The 16,875-nt window shown below is 52.1% G+C and overlaps 1 protein-coding gene across 8 annotated transcripts in view; it reads right to left on the bottom strand.

Moving 5' to 3' along the window:
* The window catches only part of SHANK3 (SH3 and multiple ankyrin repeat domains 3), a 434,403-nt gene that overhangs the window by 350,111 nt on the left and 67,417 nt on the right, over positions 1-16,875 (bottom strand). For 7 of the 8 annotated variants that reach the window (XR_014502588.1, XR_014502589.1, XM_083401725.1 and 4 more), the window contains exon 2: positions 11,729-12,225. Coding sequence is in view for 6 of the 8 variants with exons in the window: in XM_083401725.1 (XP_083257851.1) it covers positions 11,729-12,115 (387 nt within the window). In the remaining 2 variants the exon portion in view is untranslated. Of the gene's footprint in view, positions 1-11,728; positions 12,226-15,809; positions 15,939-16,875 lie in introns of all 8 variants that reach the window. The other variant, XM_083401724.1, reaches the window with a different exon arrangement.

Genomic DNA, 16,875 nt, shown 5'->3' with positions numbered 1-16,875 from the left:
TAAAATAGTTAAGGAATATTGGGCAACTACATATAATGAATTAAATAAGTAACTTAAACAACATTCCCAATGACACCTGGGGTTTTGCTCTTGGGCATGGGAACAACGGAGGTCCCCCAAAAAATGAAAGAGTTTACTACTATACTCCACAGCTAGAACCTTATGGGCACAAAGCTGGAGAACATGTCTAGTCCTAAGGAAGAATGGCTGAGTAAAGCGTTTGAATATGCTGAACTGGCTGGTCTGACAAACAGAATAAGAGAAAATGAAGATAAGGAGGAATGGACAATGTTTATTGACTATTTCAAGAACCCGCATGGACAAATGCACAGCTTAGCAGGTCTCATTTAAATCCAGCACAGATGAAATAGATAAGAGTATTTAATAGATGACAAATTGGATGATTAAAAAGATGTGGATTACGCGGAGTCACACTTCTCTGAAGTCTCTCAGCCCCCCTCACCTCACAGAGTGTTTGTTGTGGGGGAAGAAGGGAAAGGAGAATGTTAGCTGCTTTGAGACTCCTTCGGGTAGTGATAAAGCAGGATATCAAATCCAAACTCCTCTTCTTCACATGGCACTTAGGGCATGTGAGACTATGGAGGGAGCTGTTGTTGACACATAAAGGATCTGGTCTGGGTATAGCGATGGAGACTAGGTCACCTCACAGCCTGAATTGTCTTCAATTAATGCATACTCATGATCCCTAAAAACCTCCCCAGGTTATGAGGGCAGGGGGAGAGAAGAGCAGAAATAAGATTCTAGACCTCATGACTACCAGGCAAGTCTTTGACAAAGTGCAACTGGAACTCAAGATGCAGCTTCCAGGAGGCTTTGGGACACTTGCGTCCCTGCCCAAGTCCTTCGAAATATCTTTGCCCTTTGCCTCACCAGAGCTTGCCAAAATACTCCCAGCTTCTAAGAAAAGCAAATCCTGCAATCACCATCAATTATGCGTTTTTTTAAAAAAAATCAATATTGGTGGACAACTGGAGTGCAGTTGTCTTTTTTTGACTTTGCATAACTCATGCACATCCGCCCGCAGCACTGGCTCTGCCTTCCTGTGTCCTTCAGTCCTAGATTTTTGAGTTTTCACCCAACATCATTAGGCGCCCACTGAGCTTTTGCTTGCAAAGTTAAACTCACGAGACGTTTCCTCTTGGGATTTCCGCCCATGATCAAGAGAAATGACATGCTGGAGTATTTGCACGGAAAGAGCACAAGGTCTCCCACCGGGAGCCAATTTCCAAGCAGATCTCCCCGCTCTCATCAAATCTCTTTTAAATGTCGGAAATGTGAATAGCAGCCCTGGGTGATGGGCTCTTGGGGCAAAGCACTCTGATCTGGTCTCTCCCTCCCTGTGGCACCAACAGACAGATGGAATTTCTCATCCTCTCAACCCCAACCTCTCACACCAGCTCTTTTCTCTCCTCTTTCACTGTTCCTCACATCTTATTTATTTTGTTCCAGCACATCATTTGTGACAGCTAAGTTCACCCCACTCAACTCACCTGAGTGAATAAGTATTCATTTGCTCTGGATTAGTCATGACAATGATTTAATTTCAAGATTTGCTGTGATGCTCAATAGCGTATTTGATACTGCCACACGGATCTACCGAGCAAAATCAGCCCCACCAGATTCGACGGGGAAGATTTAAGCCCCCAAAGTTTCCCAGTCAGAAACTTTACCTAACTCTGGGCACAGAAACAGCCTCACCTTCCTTCCCGGGGCCTGCTTGAGCTCCATCAACAAAGCAAGGCCCTCTTGCAAATTTATGCAACATGCTCCTAGGCCACGGGTGGAGCTGTGGGTTAAACCACAGAGTCTAGGACTTGCCGATCAGAAGGTCGGAGGTTTGAATCCCTGCGAAGGGGTGAGCTCCTGTTGCTCTGTCCTTGCTCCTGCCAACCTAGCAGTTTGAAAGCACAAAGTGCAAGTAGATAAATAGGTACCACTCCAGTGGGAAGGTAAACAGCGTTTCCGTGCGCTGTTCTGGTTTGCCAGAAGCGGCTTAGTCGTGCTGGCCACATGACCCGGAAGCTGTATGCCGGCTCCTGCGGCCAATAAAGCGAGATGAGCGCCGCAACCTCAGAGTCGTCTGCGACTGCACCTAATGGTCAGGGGTCCCTTTACCTTTACCTTCTAGGTTTGGCCAGGCTGCATCACTAGAATGAAATGTGCAACCCGAAAACAGGAACAAACCCAGAATCTGGAAGACTTAGTTAGAGAGTAAAAACCAGACATAGGTGCCAGTCAAAAAGGTTTGCCCTGGCCTATCGCCGTACACCATGTGGCATAGGAACAGCAGTGCTCAGCAGCCTCCTCAGCACCTCTTTGAAAGCAAAACCAGACTCTGGATCAGGCCACCATAGCAGGAAAAAGACACCCCACCCAATGTACCCCTGAAGGCACAGATATCACACAAAATACCAGAGATGCTAAGAAGGAATTCCTCAGCTGGGCCTGTCCTGAAGGCAACCAAGGAATGAAATATAGGGGTCCCTCCCAGGTTGAGCTAGGCACAAATTATGAAGGGGTCCAGCTGTCGCCCTTTCTGAAACTAGTTCAGAGAGAAACTGTTGGTCTCACTCTGTCTGTTCCTAATGTTTCTGAGAAGCTAAGAGGAGCCTGGAGGCAGCTGGATCAGGGCAAAGCGGACCTGTCTAATCCAGCACCCAAGAAACCTGAAAGCAACAGCACTCCCTGCTGGATGTCTAGCAACTGGCAATTAGAATCATAGAACTCTAGAGTTGGAAGGGACCCCGAGGGTCATCCAGTCCAACCCCGTGCAATGCAGGAATGGCAGCTGCCTCCAACAGTGGAGGTAGAACATAGAGAACCATCATGTCTAGTAGCCACTGATAATCTCATCCTTCATGAATTTGACTAACCCTCTTTGGAAGCCATCCAAGTTGATGCCCATCGCTGCTTCCTGTGGCAGAGAGTTCCACAGTTGAACTACGTGCTGCATGAACAAGTCCTTTCTTTTATCTGGGCTTCATTGGATGGCCATTGGTTCCAGTGATATGAGATGGGGAGCAGAACTTTTCTCTCTCTCCCCTTTCTCCCTGACAAGCGTCATTTTATAAACCTCTATCACGTTGCCTTTGAGGGCTCATGCACGCTTCCCCTTGCGCCATGTCTGAAAAGCAGGGGTACAAGCGGTTTTCCACTTCTCTCTTGCTTTCTATGCATGAGACAAACATCAACCCAAAAAACCCCGGATGGACCTTTGCTCCAATTCGGCACTAGAGATGGGTTTTCCCGGGGGAAGCAGCTGGGCAAGTGGGATGTTTCCCCTTTAAAAGTGTTAATGGCAGGGGGGTTGTTTCAATGGGAACCATGACGATGGGACTTTTAACCCTTTTAACCCTGAAACAAGCAAAATTCCCCCCTACCCAGAAGCTGATAATTGCCCATAGGGCAAAAAGATACAGGTACCATTTAGGTACCCCTGGGGCAAATGCAATAGATTGGGGGGGGGATGGAGGGACTTTTAATTAAGAAAATGATGTGGGGAGGGCAGAACCGTAGCTGGGGAGGGGCTAGCCAGGTTATTTTGCTCCAGGTGACGCCTCCAGAGGAGCCCCATTCAGACTCTCCCTCCCTCCATATCTCCCTCCCTCCCTCCCTCTCTCTCTCTCTCTCTCTCTGTGTGTGTGTGTAAACCCCAAACTGGCTCTTTGACCCCAGTGAAATAAAACCCATTCTGCCCCTGGTGTGGGTTTTCATCATCACCCTCCCCCAGTGCAGCGGTCCCAATCCGAATGGGCAGCAGCACCCACAGCTGTGATTCAAAGTGTTTTCCAAAAGTGGGGTCTTGGTTGAGGAGCTTCTGGTTCACATCCAGCTTGGTCACGAATCTCGCGGTGCCCGTGTGGCCGTTCGTCCCCCACCCACCCTCCCCGTGACTCTGTGGCACCTTGCTTGACGAACCTCCTTCCTGGCAGGGACCAGGCTCTTTGCCTCCACAACCTGGGCCCTTTCAATGGTGATGCTCTGGGCTGATTAAAAACCTCCCCTGATATCCAGCCCGATCCTCCTCCTCTTCTCCATTTCTTCCTTGCTTGCCGCTTTCCAGGATCCAGGCTGCCTTCCTTCGGCATGACCTACATTCAGTGTTCCTAGACGGACGCCCTTGTACTCGCTCGGCTCTTATCAGGATGCCAGTGATGGCCCTGGAGGGGCTGGGGGGGGGTGGCAGTGGAGCACACACACACCCCAGGCCTCCCTTCCTATACTCTGCAACATCACCTCTGGGTGCTCAATGGCTAAAATGTACAACCATCACTCCGAAACTGACAACAACTTGCACAGCACAGCTGCTCAAGAACACCAGGAAATGTGAGCCACACACAGCAAGAAGCCAGTCACAGAATGGTAGGATTCTAGAGTTGGTAAGGTAAAGGTAAAGGGACCCCTGACCATTAGGTCCAGTCGTGGCCGACTCTGGGGTTGCAGCGCTCATCTCGCTTTACTGGCTGAGGGAGCCGGCGTGCAGCTTCCGGGTCATGTGGCCAGCATGACTAAGCCGCTTCTGGTGAACCAGAGCAGCGCACAGAAACACCGTTTACCTTCCCGCCACAGTGGTACCGATTTATCTACTTGCACTTTGATGTGCTTTCGAGCTGCTAGGTTGGCAGGAGCAGGGACTGAGCAACGGGAGCTCACCCTGTCGCGGGGATTCGAACTGCCAACCTTCTGATCAGCAAGTCCTAGGCTCTTTGGTTTACAACACAGCGCCACCCACATCCCTCTCTAGAGTTGTTATGGGCCCTTAAAGTCATCTAGTCCAGCCCCCTGCAATGCAGGAATCACGGCTCAAGAATCCTTGGCCATCCAAATTCTGCTTTAGAACTTCCAATGAGGGAGAGTCCATATAATAACAATAATTTATTATTTATACCCTGCCCATCTGGCTGAGTTTCCACAGCCACTCTGGCCAGCTCCCAATAGAATATTAAAAACACGATAAATACAGTGGTACCTTCGGTTAAGAATTTAATTCGTTCCAGAGGTCCGTTCTTAACCTGAAACTGTTCTTAACCTGAAGCACCACTTTAGCTAATTGGGCCTCCCACTGCCACCGCAGCTCAATTTCTGTTCTCATCCTGAAGCAATGTTCTTAACCCAAGGTACTATTTCTGGGTTAGCGGAGTCTGTAACCTGAAGCGTCTGTAACCCGAGGTACCACTGTACATCAAACATTAAAAACTTCCCTAAACAGGGCTGCCTTCAGATGTCTTCTAAAAGTCAGGTAGTTGTTTATTTCCTTGACATCTGATGGGAGGGCGTTCCACAGGGAAGGAGCCACCACCAAGAAGGCCCTCTGCCTGGTTCCCTGTAACCTCACTTCTCGCAGGGAGGGAACCGCCAGAAGGCCCTCGGAGCTGGACCTCAGTGTCTGGGATGGATGATGGGGGTGGAGACGCTCCTTCAGGTATACCGAACCGAGGCCGTTTATGGCGAGAATCCCATATGCACAAAGATAGAGAGGAGACAGTCCCTACCAAGGGGGGGGGGGCAGATGAAATTAATAGAATATGCAGAATGAGCAAGCTTAACCAGCAAAATTAAAGAGCAGGAAGAGAAAAGTTTTAAAGAGGAATGGAAGCCATTTGTAGACTACCTTAAAAAAACCATTGCAAAAATGTTAGAACTTTAGTCGGTTTGGCGTAAGTTAAGCATTTATAGTTTATAATGAGAAGAATTTGAATGTTTAAATACTTAGAAAAAATAGAATGTGCAGCAGGAATAGGAAACTTTAAGGAGCCATGGAAGGATGGACAGGAAATCGATGGAATGGAGTTATGGATTGATGGAATAGATCTATTTTCTCTCTCTCCTTTTTTATTCCTTTTCTTTCACTTTTTCCTTTTATTCTTCAGTTCTATATTTTGCGCTTTTATAAATTCATAAAGATTTTATTTTTTAAAAAATGAAAATGGAAAACACTTGAGGTCACTGGCCAATCTGAACCGATGAGGAAACCCTTCTCCTTCCACCACCCCCACCAAAAAAATTTGGCAACTACTCGTGACCTGGGCAATGCCCATCAACTGTACCACAAGCAAGCGCAAGCCTCTTCCAGCTATCTCCGGCACACAAATCAAAGCAAGGGCCAGAAAAGGGCCAGCCCTGGTCACCCATGGCAAATTTACCCAACCTGCTACTCTCCAGAAGTTTTGGACTACAACTCCCAACAGCTCGCCTGGGGCTGATGGGAGTTGTAGTCCCAAACAGCTGGAGGGCAGCAGCTTGGGGGACGCTGCTCTGGAGGCCTTGCCTGCACAGGAGTCATTCCAAACCCACAGCTCCAAGCTGTTTCTGCTGGGGGGGGGGCCATTCGCCCTCCAAGTCGGCAATGCTGCGCTGTAGTGACGGAAGCTCCCCCCCCCCAAGAGTTGCCGGAGCACAGCTGGGAGCATCAGCGCACACAGCTCCCGCACCTCCCTGATGTCACCCAGCAGTCTTGCATGCATGCTAAACATCTGGCACAGCTTCCTGCTGGGCTCCCAGTTCACCACACCCAGCTCCCTGTGAGCTGAGGAGCTGCTGGCGCCAGTTGCCCCCCGCCCCAGCCCTCTGTGGCAAGGGTGGGTGAAGCAGGAAATAACCCTCAGCCAACAGAAGTCCCCTGCAACTGGCAGAACAGGCAGGCTCTGCAAGCATCCTCAAGGAGCCCCAGAGATGCCCGCTGGCCTGGATACCTGTGTAGATCAAATCACCTGAGGACACACACACCTGCTTCCACACTGAGGGGAGGGCAGCTCACTGCAGGATCCAAGAAACTGCAGAGCCTCAGCCCCCAAACATGTGCAAACATGCGCAACATGTCCAGTCTCAGGAATGTAAGAAGCGGATGATTGAGAATCGTGGACTCAGGGACAGAGAATTATAAAGCATCAAAATCGAGATGTGGAAAATATGGAAACAACGAGGAGAGGCAGGGCTGAGATGTGGAGATATGCTTCAGAGATCTAGACTGTGGGGAACCCTGAAAAATTAATAATTATAATTTGGACTATAATTTGGTCTTTTTTATTTTAATTGGAGTATTATGATTGGATATATTAACTGGGTGTTTTTTATTGGAAAATCAATAAAAATGGTTTTTTAAAAAAAGGAATGTAAGAAGCTGGTTTATCCCAAGCCAGGCCCCATTGGTCAATCGAGATCAGTTTGGCCACCTCATGAGAAGAGAAGACTCCCTGGAGAAGACCCTGATGTTGGGAAAGATGGAGGGCGCAAGGAGAAGGGGACGACGGAGGACGAGATGGTGGGACAGTGTTCTCGAAGCTACCAGCATGAGTTTGACCAAACTGCGGAAGGCAGTGGAAGAAAGGGGTGCCTGGCGTGCTCTGGTCCAGGGGGTCACGAAGAGGCGGACACGACTAAACGACTAAACAACAAAAAATGTCCACACTGACTGGCAGCCGTGGCTCACCAGGATTACAGGCAGGGGTCTCTCCCACTCCTACTTGGAGTTGATGGGGGTACAAAGTAGAAACTGAACCCATAGAGGGGAGGCTCTGGGGCACAGACCTAAATGGCCTCCGGATCCGCAGCAGAAGGCCAGCTAGCACTTGTCGGTAGCAAGTCAACTACACTTTGAGGCGCCCCCTCTCTTCCTGCTCCCCATTTTCCAGGGCATCTCTGTGGCACCACCCTCTGGTTTCACTGCTAAGGTACAGGGCTTTGCCCAAGTTGAAGCTATAGGGCAGAGAAGGCGGCCATCCCATGAAAGCAAGGCTTAGCCAAGCCCCGTTGGCACTGCCACCCTCTCACCCATGCCTTGCTTGTTGCTTCCTTCGTGCAGCAAACAGGGAATTTATTTCTGGGATGGGGCAGTTTGCAGGGACGATTCCAACCACCACCTCCAACAGGCACACCAAAGCTGTGCCCAAACTTTCCACAAGCACAAATAGCCAGTTTTGATGTAAAATTGATCAAAATGCCCCTCATCCTCCAAGCCTGCTGGGTTGTGTCTTCCCACTCAGGGACAGGGAACCTGTTACACTCCAGACATTGTTGGACTACAACTCCCAGCAGTCCTGAGTGCTGGCCGGGACTGATGGGAGCTGGAGTCCAGCAGTAGCTGGAGAGCCTCAGGTGAGCCATGGCAGTCAGCAGCACCTCCCTCAGTGACCAGCTCTGTCCTTCTGAGGACTGAGCGCCCTGCTCAAACCTCCCACTTGCCAAAACCTCTCCCCCATGGGCCAGACATCCCACTTCTTCTCTGCTTATCACAGACAGTGCGCACACCACAGCTTGGTGGCAAAGGCAGCCAAATGGCCAATTCCACACTCTGCTGTGCTCACCACATTCCTTCATGCTTCCTTGCCCAGAAGAGAGATTCATACAGTGGTACCTCTGGTTGCGAACAGGATCCGTTCCGGAGGCCCGTTCGCAACATGAAAAGAGCGTAACCTGAAGCTCCATATCTGTGCAGGTGCGCAGCGCGATTTGTGGCTTGTGCACATGCGCGAAGTGTGATTTAGCGCTTCTGCGCATGTGCGAGCGGCGAAACCCAGAAGTAACCCTTTCCGGTACTTCCGGGTCACCGCGGGACAAAACCTGAAAGAACGTAACATGAAGCAAACGTAACATGAGGTGCAGCTGTAATTTATTTGGAGAGTGCCCATTGCCCGTGGGGCTCCAGAGTTAGCACTGAACAGGTCTGCCTTGCCTTCATTGCTGACAATGTCTCCTTTCCCACCTAGAATCATAGAATCGTAGAGTTGGAAGGGAACCCCGAGGGTCATCCAGTCCAACCCCCTGAAATGCAGGAATCTCAACAAATGCTTCCATAACAGATGGCTATCCAACCTCTGCTTTAAAACTGTGCTGTTCCAGCATCTCCCTCTTTCCTGCCCCAATCACCCTCTGAAAGGGAACACGAGGGCATCATGGACTTTAGAGAGGGAGAGGGTCAACAATGGTATTAATAAGAAGTTCTGGCCTACCTGGGAAGGCTGTTGTGATGATGATGGTGATAACTTATTATTTATACGCCACCCATCTGGTTTCCCCAGCTACTCTCGGCAGCTTTCAATAGAATATTTAAAACAAGATAAAACATCAAACATTAAAAACTTCCCTAAACAGGGCTGCCTTCAGATGACTTCTAAAAGTCAGATAGTTCTTTATTTCCTTGACATCTAATGGGAGGGCATTCCACAGGGTGGGTGCCACCACCGAAAAGGCCCTCTGCCTGGTTCCCTGCTAGAATATCATAAAACGGACACAAGAAAAGCAGGGTGCAAATGCTGTTTTTGACCCCGAACTCACTCATAACGCCACTTTCTGATTTTTTTAAAAGGGGGGGGGATATTTGCCACATTCCTTGGGTGGCTGCCATTTCGAAGCCATCCTCAGCCAATAAGACTTTCGCAGAAACATCACCAGCCTGGCCACCCCATGTTTGTTCCAGGAAGAAGGGATCATAATAACTTTTCCAAACTATGCTCAAGCTGAGACTTTGGAGAGCCTCCAAATGGTAGAGAGTCCCCACGGAAGTCGAGCAGCAACAAAGAACCCCTCGTAAGAATCCCTGCCGGCACCCAAAGGCAACACCACCCCGAACAGATATCCTCCCTCTCTCTTATTTCCACCCTCATGTGAACTCAGAGCTAGGAACAGGCATTCTGCTTCCTAGCAGAGGCAGCTAACCAGCTTGGGGGGGGGCAGTTCTGAGTGGGGGGGTGGGGGTGGGAAGGAATGGGCATGTGAAAGAAGACCAGGTAAGTGCAGGAAAAGCTTTGCTGAGCAGGAGGGGATTGAGGGGGGGGGGCTGGTGGCAGAGTGGAGGGACCCCCCCCCAGCATCACAGGAAGAGCCCTTGGTTCTTTCACCCCACCTCCCCCAAAACCCTCTTCTCTGCTCTTGCATCAGGCTGTGCAGCAAAACCACAGCCCTCCCTTCATTTCCAGGCTCCTTTCCTTTGCTGCCTCTACCAGGTGAGTTCTAGGAAGCCCACCTGATGGTTTGTGCCGCTGCCGGTTTTCTCCCCAACCCTGTGGAGAGCAGCTCTATAAGGAAGCCAAGCAAAGGGGGTGGGGGAAGGGGGGGCAGGCTCTCCTCTCTGGGTCAGTCAAAGGGAGCCTCAGGCAGCTCCTAAACCCCCCACCCCCACAACCAAGATCAGCATACATCCCCCCCCCCAGCCCACCCCAAACATTCTCCTTCTCCATCTCAGCCCTGGGGCTGCTCTGCAAGACCTCTGCATTCCCACCCAGCTGGTGCAAAGAGAAATTCACCCTCCCACCCATCCACGAAACAGAGGGGGCTGAGCTGTGTGTGTACCCCCCCCCCGCACTCCACCCATCAGCACCTGGGGGGAGAGAAGGCTGTCAAGAACCAGGGACTGGGAGGTTCGGGTCCTTGTGCGGGAACCTGTGGAGCCCCTCACAGATCAGGGGTCTCAAGATCACAGGAGGCTGAGAGGAGCCACATGCAGAGACCCCTCTGCCTTCGTATCACACCAACACCACCAATAAGGCAGCCCCACGGATCTTCAGTGGGTCCGAAATCTGCACAGGACAGGCAGCTCGCCTCACAGATGGGCAGGAAATCCCGCAACGGGCACATACACACATTCCCCACCCCATAGATCGGACACAGTCCCCACAGAATAGATGTGGTCAGAGCCGGGGTGGGGTGGGGGGAGGACAGCCCAAAGCCCCACAGAAGAAGAGAAGGAGCTCCCTCTAAGCCTCCAACAGAAACACCCCATAGGATCAGCACACAGGCTGCCAGACCCTTGGAGCTTGGCTCCACCGAAAGCACACCCCTCATTAGCAGCATAGAAGGATGGACAACCCCCCCCCCCCCAAAAAAAAAGAGAAGAAGCCACAGCCACAAATACACCCTCTTCAATTGCTAGGACAGGCAAACTGTCCCTTCTTCAAAACGCACAGAAACAGTTGTAGAAGTCCAGCCACACAAAAAACATGAACACCCCCAGCTCTGGAGTGGGACAGTCACCCCCCCCCATTGCATACCCCCCCCTTTCAAGAACTCCTCTCAGGGCAGCTGGGCACCCTCTGCCCAGCCATCAACATTCTCCCTCTGCTGGTTGGGGCAGAAGCGGGTGGCTGTTGGCCCCTTGGGAGAGCAAAAGCGCAGGGGCCCTTTCCTGCTCCGCCCTGAGCCTCATCCTGCTTGGACTGGGAGGGGGGCCTTCCAATATGGCCCCAGCCTCTATCTCTATCTCTCCGTGCCGCTCAGATGCAAGCCGCTCCTCCAGGAAACGCTCCGCTCTCTCTTCTGCTCCCCACTCCAGCCCCCACCCGCCCGCCCATTCCATCACTGAAACCAAAACCTGGGTGGGGGCACCCCCTCGCCCAGGCTGCGGAGCACCCCCTGCCTGGAGAAAGGGGCATCTCGGAGGCGGAGGATGCCGCCTGCCAGGAGAGCAGGGAAATCCCAGTGGGGCTGGTCACCTCCCCCCCCCTCTCTATCCCACACCCCCCTCGTGAGACTGCAGTTGCCGTAAAAGTTTCGCCAGCCATTCCACAGGCAGCGGAAGGAGAGCAGGAGGCGGAGGCGGCTCTCGCTGCCCCATCCCGGGGAACTTGCGCATCTCGGGGGCCTTCGGCGGGTCTGCCCCCCACCGCCAGCCCCGGGTGTCCCTCCCGCGTGCGGGGACCAGGCCGGCGGCCGAGCCTGCAGCCTCCCTCCCCGGTCCGAGGCGCGCAAGGCGGGCAGAGCCAGCAGCACTCACCGTTTGCTGGAGGTCTGGGATCCCGATGCGCACGACAAGGGCATTGGGCGCCGGCTCGTCCATCCGCCCGGGCGGTGATGCCAGCTTGTCGGAGCAAGGGCCGGGGCCGGCGGTGGCGGGGGGCTTGATGGTATCATACAGGGTCTCCTCCTTGAGGCTGCCTTCCGCCGCGCTGCTCTCCCCGGGATCGCCGTTGACAACGCAGAGCTGGTGGTGCTGGAGCGCAGGAGGATGCTGCTGCTGCTGCTGCTGCCGCTGCTCCTCGTCGTCCTCGTCGTCCTCCTCCTCCTCTTCCTGATGCTGCTGCTCTGCTTTCTCCTGCTGCTGCTGCTGCTGCTGCTGCTGCTCCGGAGTCTCATGTTTGCTGCTCGCTGGACTAAGAGGCATGCTCTGTGCGCCAGAGGAGTGTGCGGCGGCGGCGGCGAGCGTGCGTGAGAGTGGGCGAGGGTGAGAGCACAGAGAGTAGGCAGGGAAACTAAGGAAAGCACATCACACTCCTGGGGCACAAGCACACAGGTGGGGTGGAGGCAGGAAGGGCAGCAGCAGCGGGGGGCGGGGCGGGGGGCAAGGGGTACAAGGCAGCAGCAACGGGGAGCCACGGGGCATCAGGGGGCGCAAAGGGGGCAAGGGAAAGGAGGCACCGGGCAGGAGGGCAAGCAGGGTGGCCGAATGGGCGCACAAGGCCATGCACAGAGAAATGGGCACACAGGTAAGGGCCACAAGGGGAGGAGGGGGCCACAACGCCCCATGCCAGGGCAGGTCAAAAAAAGGGGGACAGGGGTAGTGTGGGGAATGATTGCATGGTGTGGGAGGGAAAGAGAGAGAAACGGGAGTGGGGAAGAGAGAAAGAACAGATATACACACATTAAAACTCTGCCAGCAATTGTTCCCATCCCTGCCAAAGCTGCGTTGTGGACTTTCTGGGAATTTCTGAACTGCATTGGGCAATTTGCATCGTCGGGGAGATTTCCTGGTGCCCGAGAAAGCCGCCCAGTCGAGCATGTGTGTTTCACTAGCACGGTGTTTAGCAAAAAAGAGGAAGCTCACGACTTGGAGGCTGCCATTTGGCCCTAATGCTGCGCCAGCAATTGGCACCCCTTCGCTGTTGCTGATGAACTTAGGAAATGGGAAATTGTCCGCAGATAAGGAAGGCCCCGGGACATAAGAATCCCTCCGTGTCAGAGAGTCACCTGATTTGGGAAGCAAAGCATATACACGCTCCCCAGCCCCAGAGGAAGCAGCGCGCAAGTAAAGAGGCGTTTTGTGGAATCCTTTGCAACATCAGGAAGGATTCTGGGAGTGCAAGAGGCAAGTTCATTGAGAGCTGCGCCCCCAGCATGCTCTGCAACACTGCAAGGGGTCCTGGGGCACACACCTGTTGGGCCGCAGAACAGTGCAGCGAAAGGACAGGAGCTGCTTTTCAGAAGGCGAGGTACCCAAAGGCAGGAGACAATGCTCGGGACAAGAGTTCTGCTGAGCAAGTGCAGAGTACACAGAGGAACCTGTCACCAGAGTCAGCCCCAACTCACTTAGAATGAGGGAGATGTGAAACCAGGAGTCGTAAAGAATTCTAGTGTGTCTGGATGATCTCTGTAGACATGCTGCTCCCCCAGGCCCATGTACGAGTCCATCCCCCCCCCCCCCATCTCCATTGCCTCTTTCCAGTCTTGGCTCTTGAGGTTCAGCTCCCTCAGGCCAACTGCGCCAATGCACAGGTCGAGTGAGGGCTCCACACGACAGCCCAGAGGTTCACCCTTTCCTTTGGGTATGCTCTCCTCCTCACCCCATGGCTCTTCCATCCTGGTACTTCCCCCCATGGAAACCGGCTCTTTACCACTGAATGGCAGCCTGCATTGCTCTTTGGTCTGGTTTGGCATTAAAGAGCAGCTTCCCAAGGGGAAAGCACCAGAGCAAAAGGAAAAGCAGATTGGATGTGGCATTTTAAAGCACAGACCTGTGCCTGGAAAGAGCAGGGCAAAAGTTAAGTGTGGATGAGCTTGCAAAACATGGCCTTCTGATTATAATCTCCACCCGGCAGCCTCCCAGCATGACCAGTTCTTGACAATCAGGGGTTTCACAATGAACATGGTGCAAAAGTAATGAAGTACAGTGGTACCTCAGGTTACATACGCTTCAGGTTACAGACTCCGCTAACCCAGAAATAGTACCTCGGGTTAAGAACTTTGCTTCAGGATGAGAACAGAATTCATGCGGTGGCAGCAGGAGGCCCCATTAGCTAAAGTGGTACCTCAGGTTCAGAACAGTTTCAGGTTAAGAACGGACCTCTGGAACGAATTAAGTACTTAACCCGAGGTACCACTGTATTGCAAGCTAATACTTACTGCCTTCAAATTCAAAAACAAGGGCTAAGATCCATACTTTCTAAAACAACTCATCAAATCCGAATGTCTGAAGCAAATTCGGGCAGGGGTAGTGCCTCAGCAGTCTAAAACGGTTTGATTCAGGCTCTGAAATACTGCCAAGTGTTGTTTTTTTAATTAATTTTGCTAAACCTGAGTTGCTGGCTTGCTGAGATCTAAGGCTGCAACCCTACTGCTCACAGAACACATTTGCCCAGGTGAGAATAGACCTTTCCTCAGAGTAAGCACACTGGATCCGGCTGCACATCTAGCAAAAAGTCCTTATTTTCCTTGGCAATGTTTCCGACACCGGCATCCAAATTTACTGGTGGATTATATCACAAGGCTACCTAATGACTGGGCACAAATATTAACATATCCACTCTATTGGGAGGAGCTGTTTATGAGCTGAAGTGTCTCTTCACGGATCTTATGATCTCCAGCCCTGCAAGAGCGCACCCAAAAGTGCAAAGTGTGAATGTGACAAATGAGTGTTTGCCTCGCCTAGGTGCAGCTGTCAGAGAGCCCAGACTGGCCAAGGCCCCCTGTGGAGCCTCCTTCCAGAGGCAAAGCCAGGTTTGCCTCTGAGAAACATCTGAAAAGACGCAGAGTGCGGAGATGGGAGTGAAAAGGCCTAGATTTTCAATAGCTAGCAAATAAGGAGATTCTCCCCTTTTGTTTCTGCCGCTTTGCCTTCCTGCAGACGCTGCAATCCTGCTCGCATTCATTTCCGCGGCTCTCAGGCGCAGCGTGGAAGAGTTTCAACCACCAGCTGCAACAGCAAAAGACTTCGTGGCAGTACTGGGCCAAGCGAGCGGGTTGGGGGAGCAAGGAAGGCCAGGGAGAAAGTTGGGGCACAGAAGGGAAGAATGACTCACAAAGGAGATCTTCCTTCTAAAGGCTCTTCGGCTCAGGAGGACATCAAGGAAGGCGGGAACAAGCGCAAGAGAGTTGGCAAAAATATCCCCAGAAGAAAGGCCCAAGAGCGAGAGCAAGAAGAGAGGGAGGGGGGTGCTGAGCCCTGATTGCCAGTGGGGCCAGCCCCCCTCGGCAGGCAGCACTGCTCTATGTAGGGCTGCCTCTGAAGTCTGTTCAGAAACTTCAGCTGGTGCAGAATTCGGCAGCCAGGTTGCTCGGCAGGGCAAGACATTTGAGTATATTGCACCGATCCTGGCTCCACTGCACTGGCTGCCAATTAGCCTCCGGCCCCAATTCAAAGTGTTCGTTTCATTTCATTCATTCATTTGAGGCGTTTTAGCCCGCTCTATTAAAATCAATCCCAGAGTGGCTTAGGACAGTAACTCTTAATACATACTCAACAAGAAAAACCATCAAAAAAACTAATCAAACCAATCACAAGCAAATCAACATCAGCCTGAGTAGACTCCTCCTTCGTTCCAGCTGATTTAACTAACTGCCTGAGCAAATGCATGTGTTTTGACCCATAAAGTCTTAAATGGCTCAGGACCACAATGCCTCAAGGACTGCCTCTCTCCAGAGGAGAGTTATCTACGGCAAGTAGATAAATAGGTACCGCTCCGGCGGGAAGGTAAACGGCGTTTCAGTGTGCTGCTCTGGTTCGCCAGAAGCAGCTTAGTCCTGCTGGCCACATGACCCAGAAGCTGTACGCCGGCTCCCTCAGCCAGTAAAGCGAGATGAGCACCGCAACCCCAGAGTCGGCCACGACTGGACCTAACGGTCAGGGGTCCCCTTACCTTTACCTTAGTAGGCTCATCTATGTTCAGCCTCCCTCTGGGGCACCTGGTTAGCCACACTGAGTATACAATGCCAGACCAGATGAGCCTCCTTTGGCCTGATCCAGGCGCATGGCTCTTCTTAGATTCCTATGCCTACAAACAAACAAAAAGGTGTTTGGAGGAACCCAGCAGCTTAGAGGATGGAGGCTTGAGCAGGACTCTGCAGCTGGAGCGTTCCATTTGTGACCTTTGGAGCAGGAGCACGTCAGCCAGTTCATGGTGCCTCATTCAGGGGACGTGGCAGTGCAGGAATGTCCCATGTTCCTCACAATCCTGGGTTTGCCCCAGCGGGCACTCCAGAAGCTGCCTTGTGGACGCATTCCAAATGCACAATCCGCAACTGTGTGCAACATTTCCATATCACAGTCCCAAGCCTGGGCGATGCACAATTTGCATGATCAGCATGCTCTCTGTGCATATCAGATGTGCTACATTAGCGTCCCTCTTTCGACAGGGAGCCTGCGGCCAGAGAGCCCTGACTCGCCCCAGCTGGTGCTTGTTGCAGGGGAACCTGTGCAGACTGGGACTCTTCAGGATCAGGCCCCAGACTTGGTTCAGATGATGCCTGAGGCAAAGAATCTGGTGCGGACTGAGACTCCTCTGGCTCCGAGTCTGAGCCCAAGTCCCAGGCCATCACAAAGACTCTTAAAATGGTAAGGGTCTCTTTTCGCTTTGTCCTGCTTATCTACAGCCGGGGGGGGGGGGGGCAGGGAAGGGCAGGGAAGATGGGTCCCCAGAGCCTGACAGTTAGGCACTCAATGTAGCATTCACCTATGTGCAGTTGGCTAGTTTTCTACATCTTCTCATCCACTCCTCTCTATCCTCTATCCAAGGAGGCAAAAACACATTTCAGGCAGGTAAAAATACTCCAGGAAGAGAGTTGCAAGGTGCTAAGGGCCACTTTTCCCACCTGCCAGATTATTAATTAAAATATTGCCAAGCCCTCACTTGCTTTCCTTTCACTGCCATGAACTCCCATCTCCATGGCCCTTCAGCAAGCAGAGAAAATCATAGAATCATAAAATTGTGG

The sequence above is a fragment of the Podarcis tiliguerta genome (genome assembly GCF_965153285.1).
Source record: "Podarcis tiliguerta genome assembly, chromosome: 10".
NCBI lineage: Eukaryota > Metazoa > Chordata > Lepidosauria > Squamata > Lacertidae > Podarcis > Podarcis tiliguerta.
Note: the sequence above shows the minus strand (reverse complement) of the source record. Positions and strands in the feature narration are given on the sequence as shown.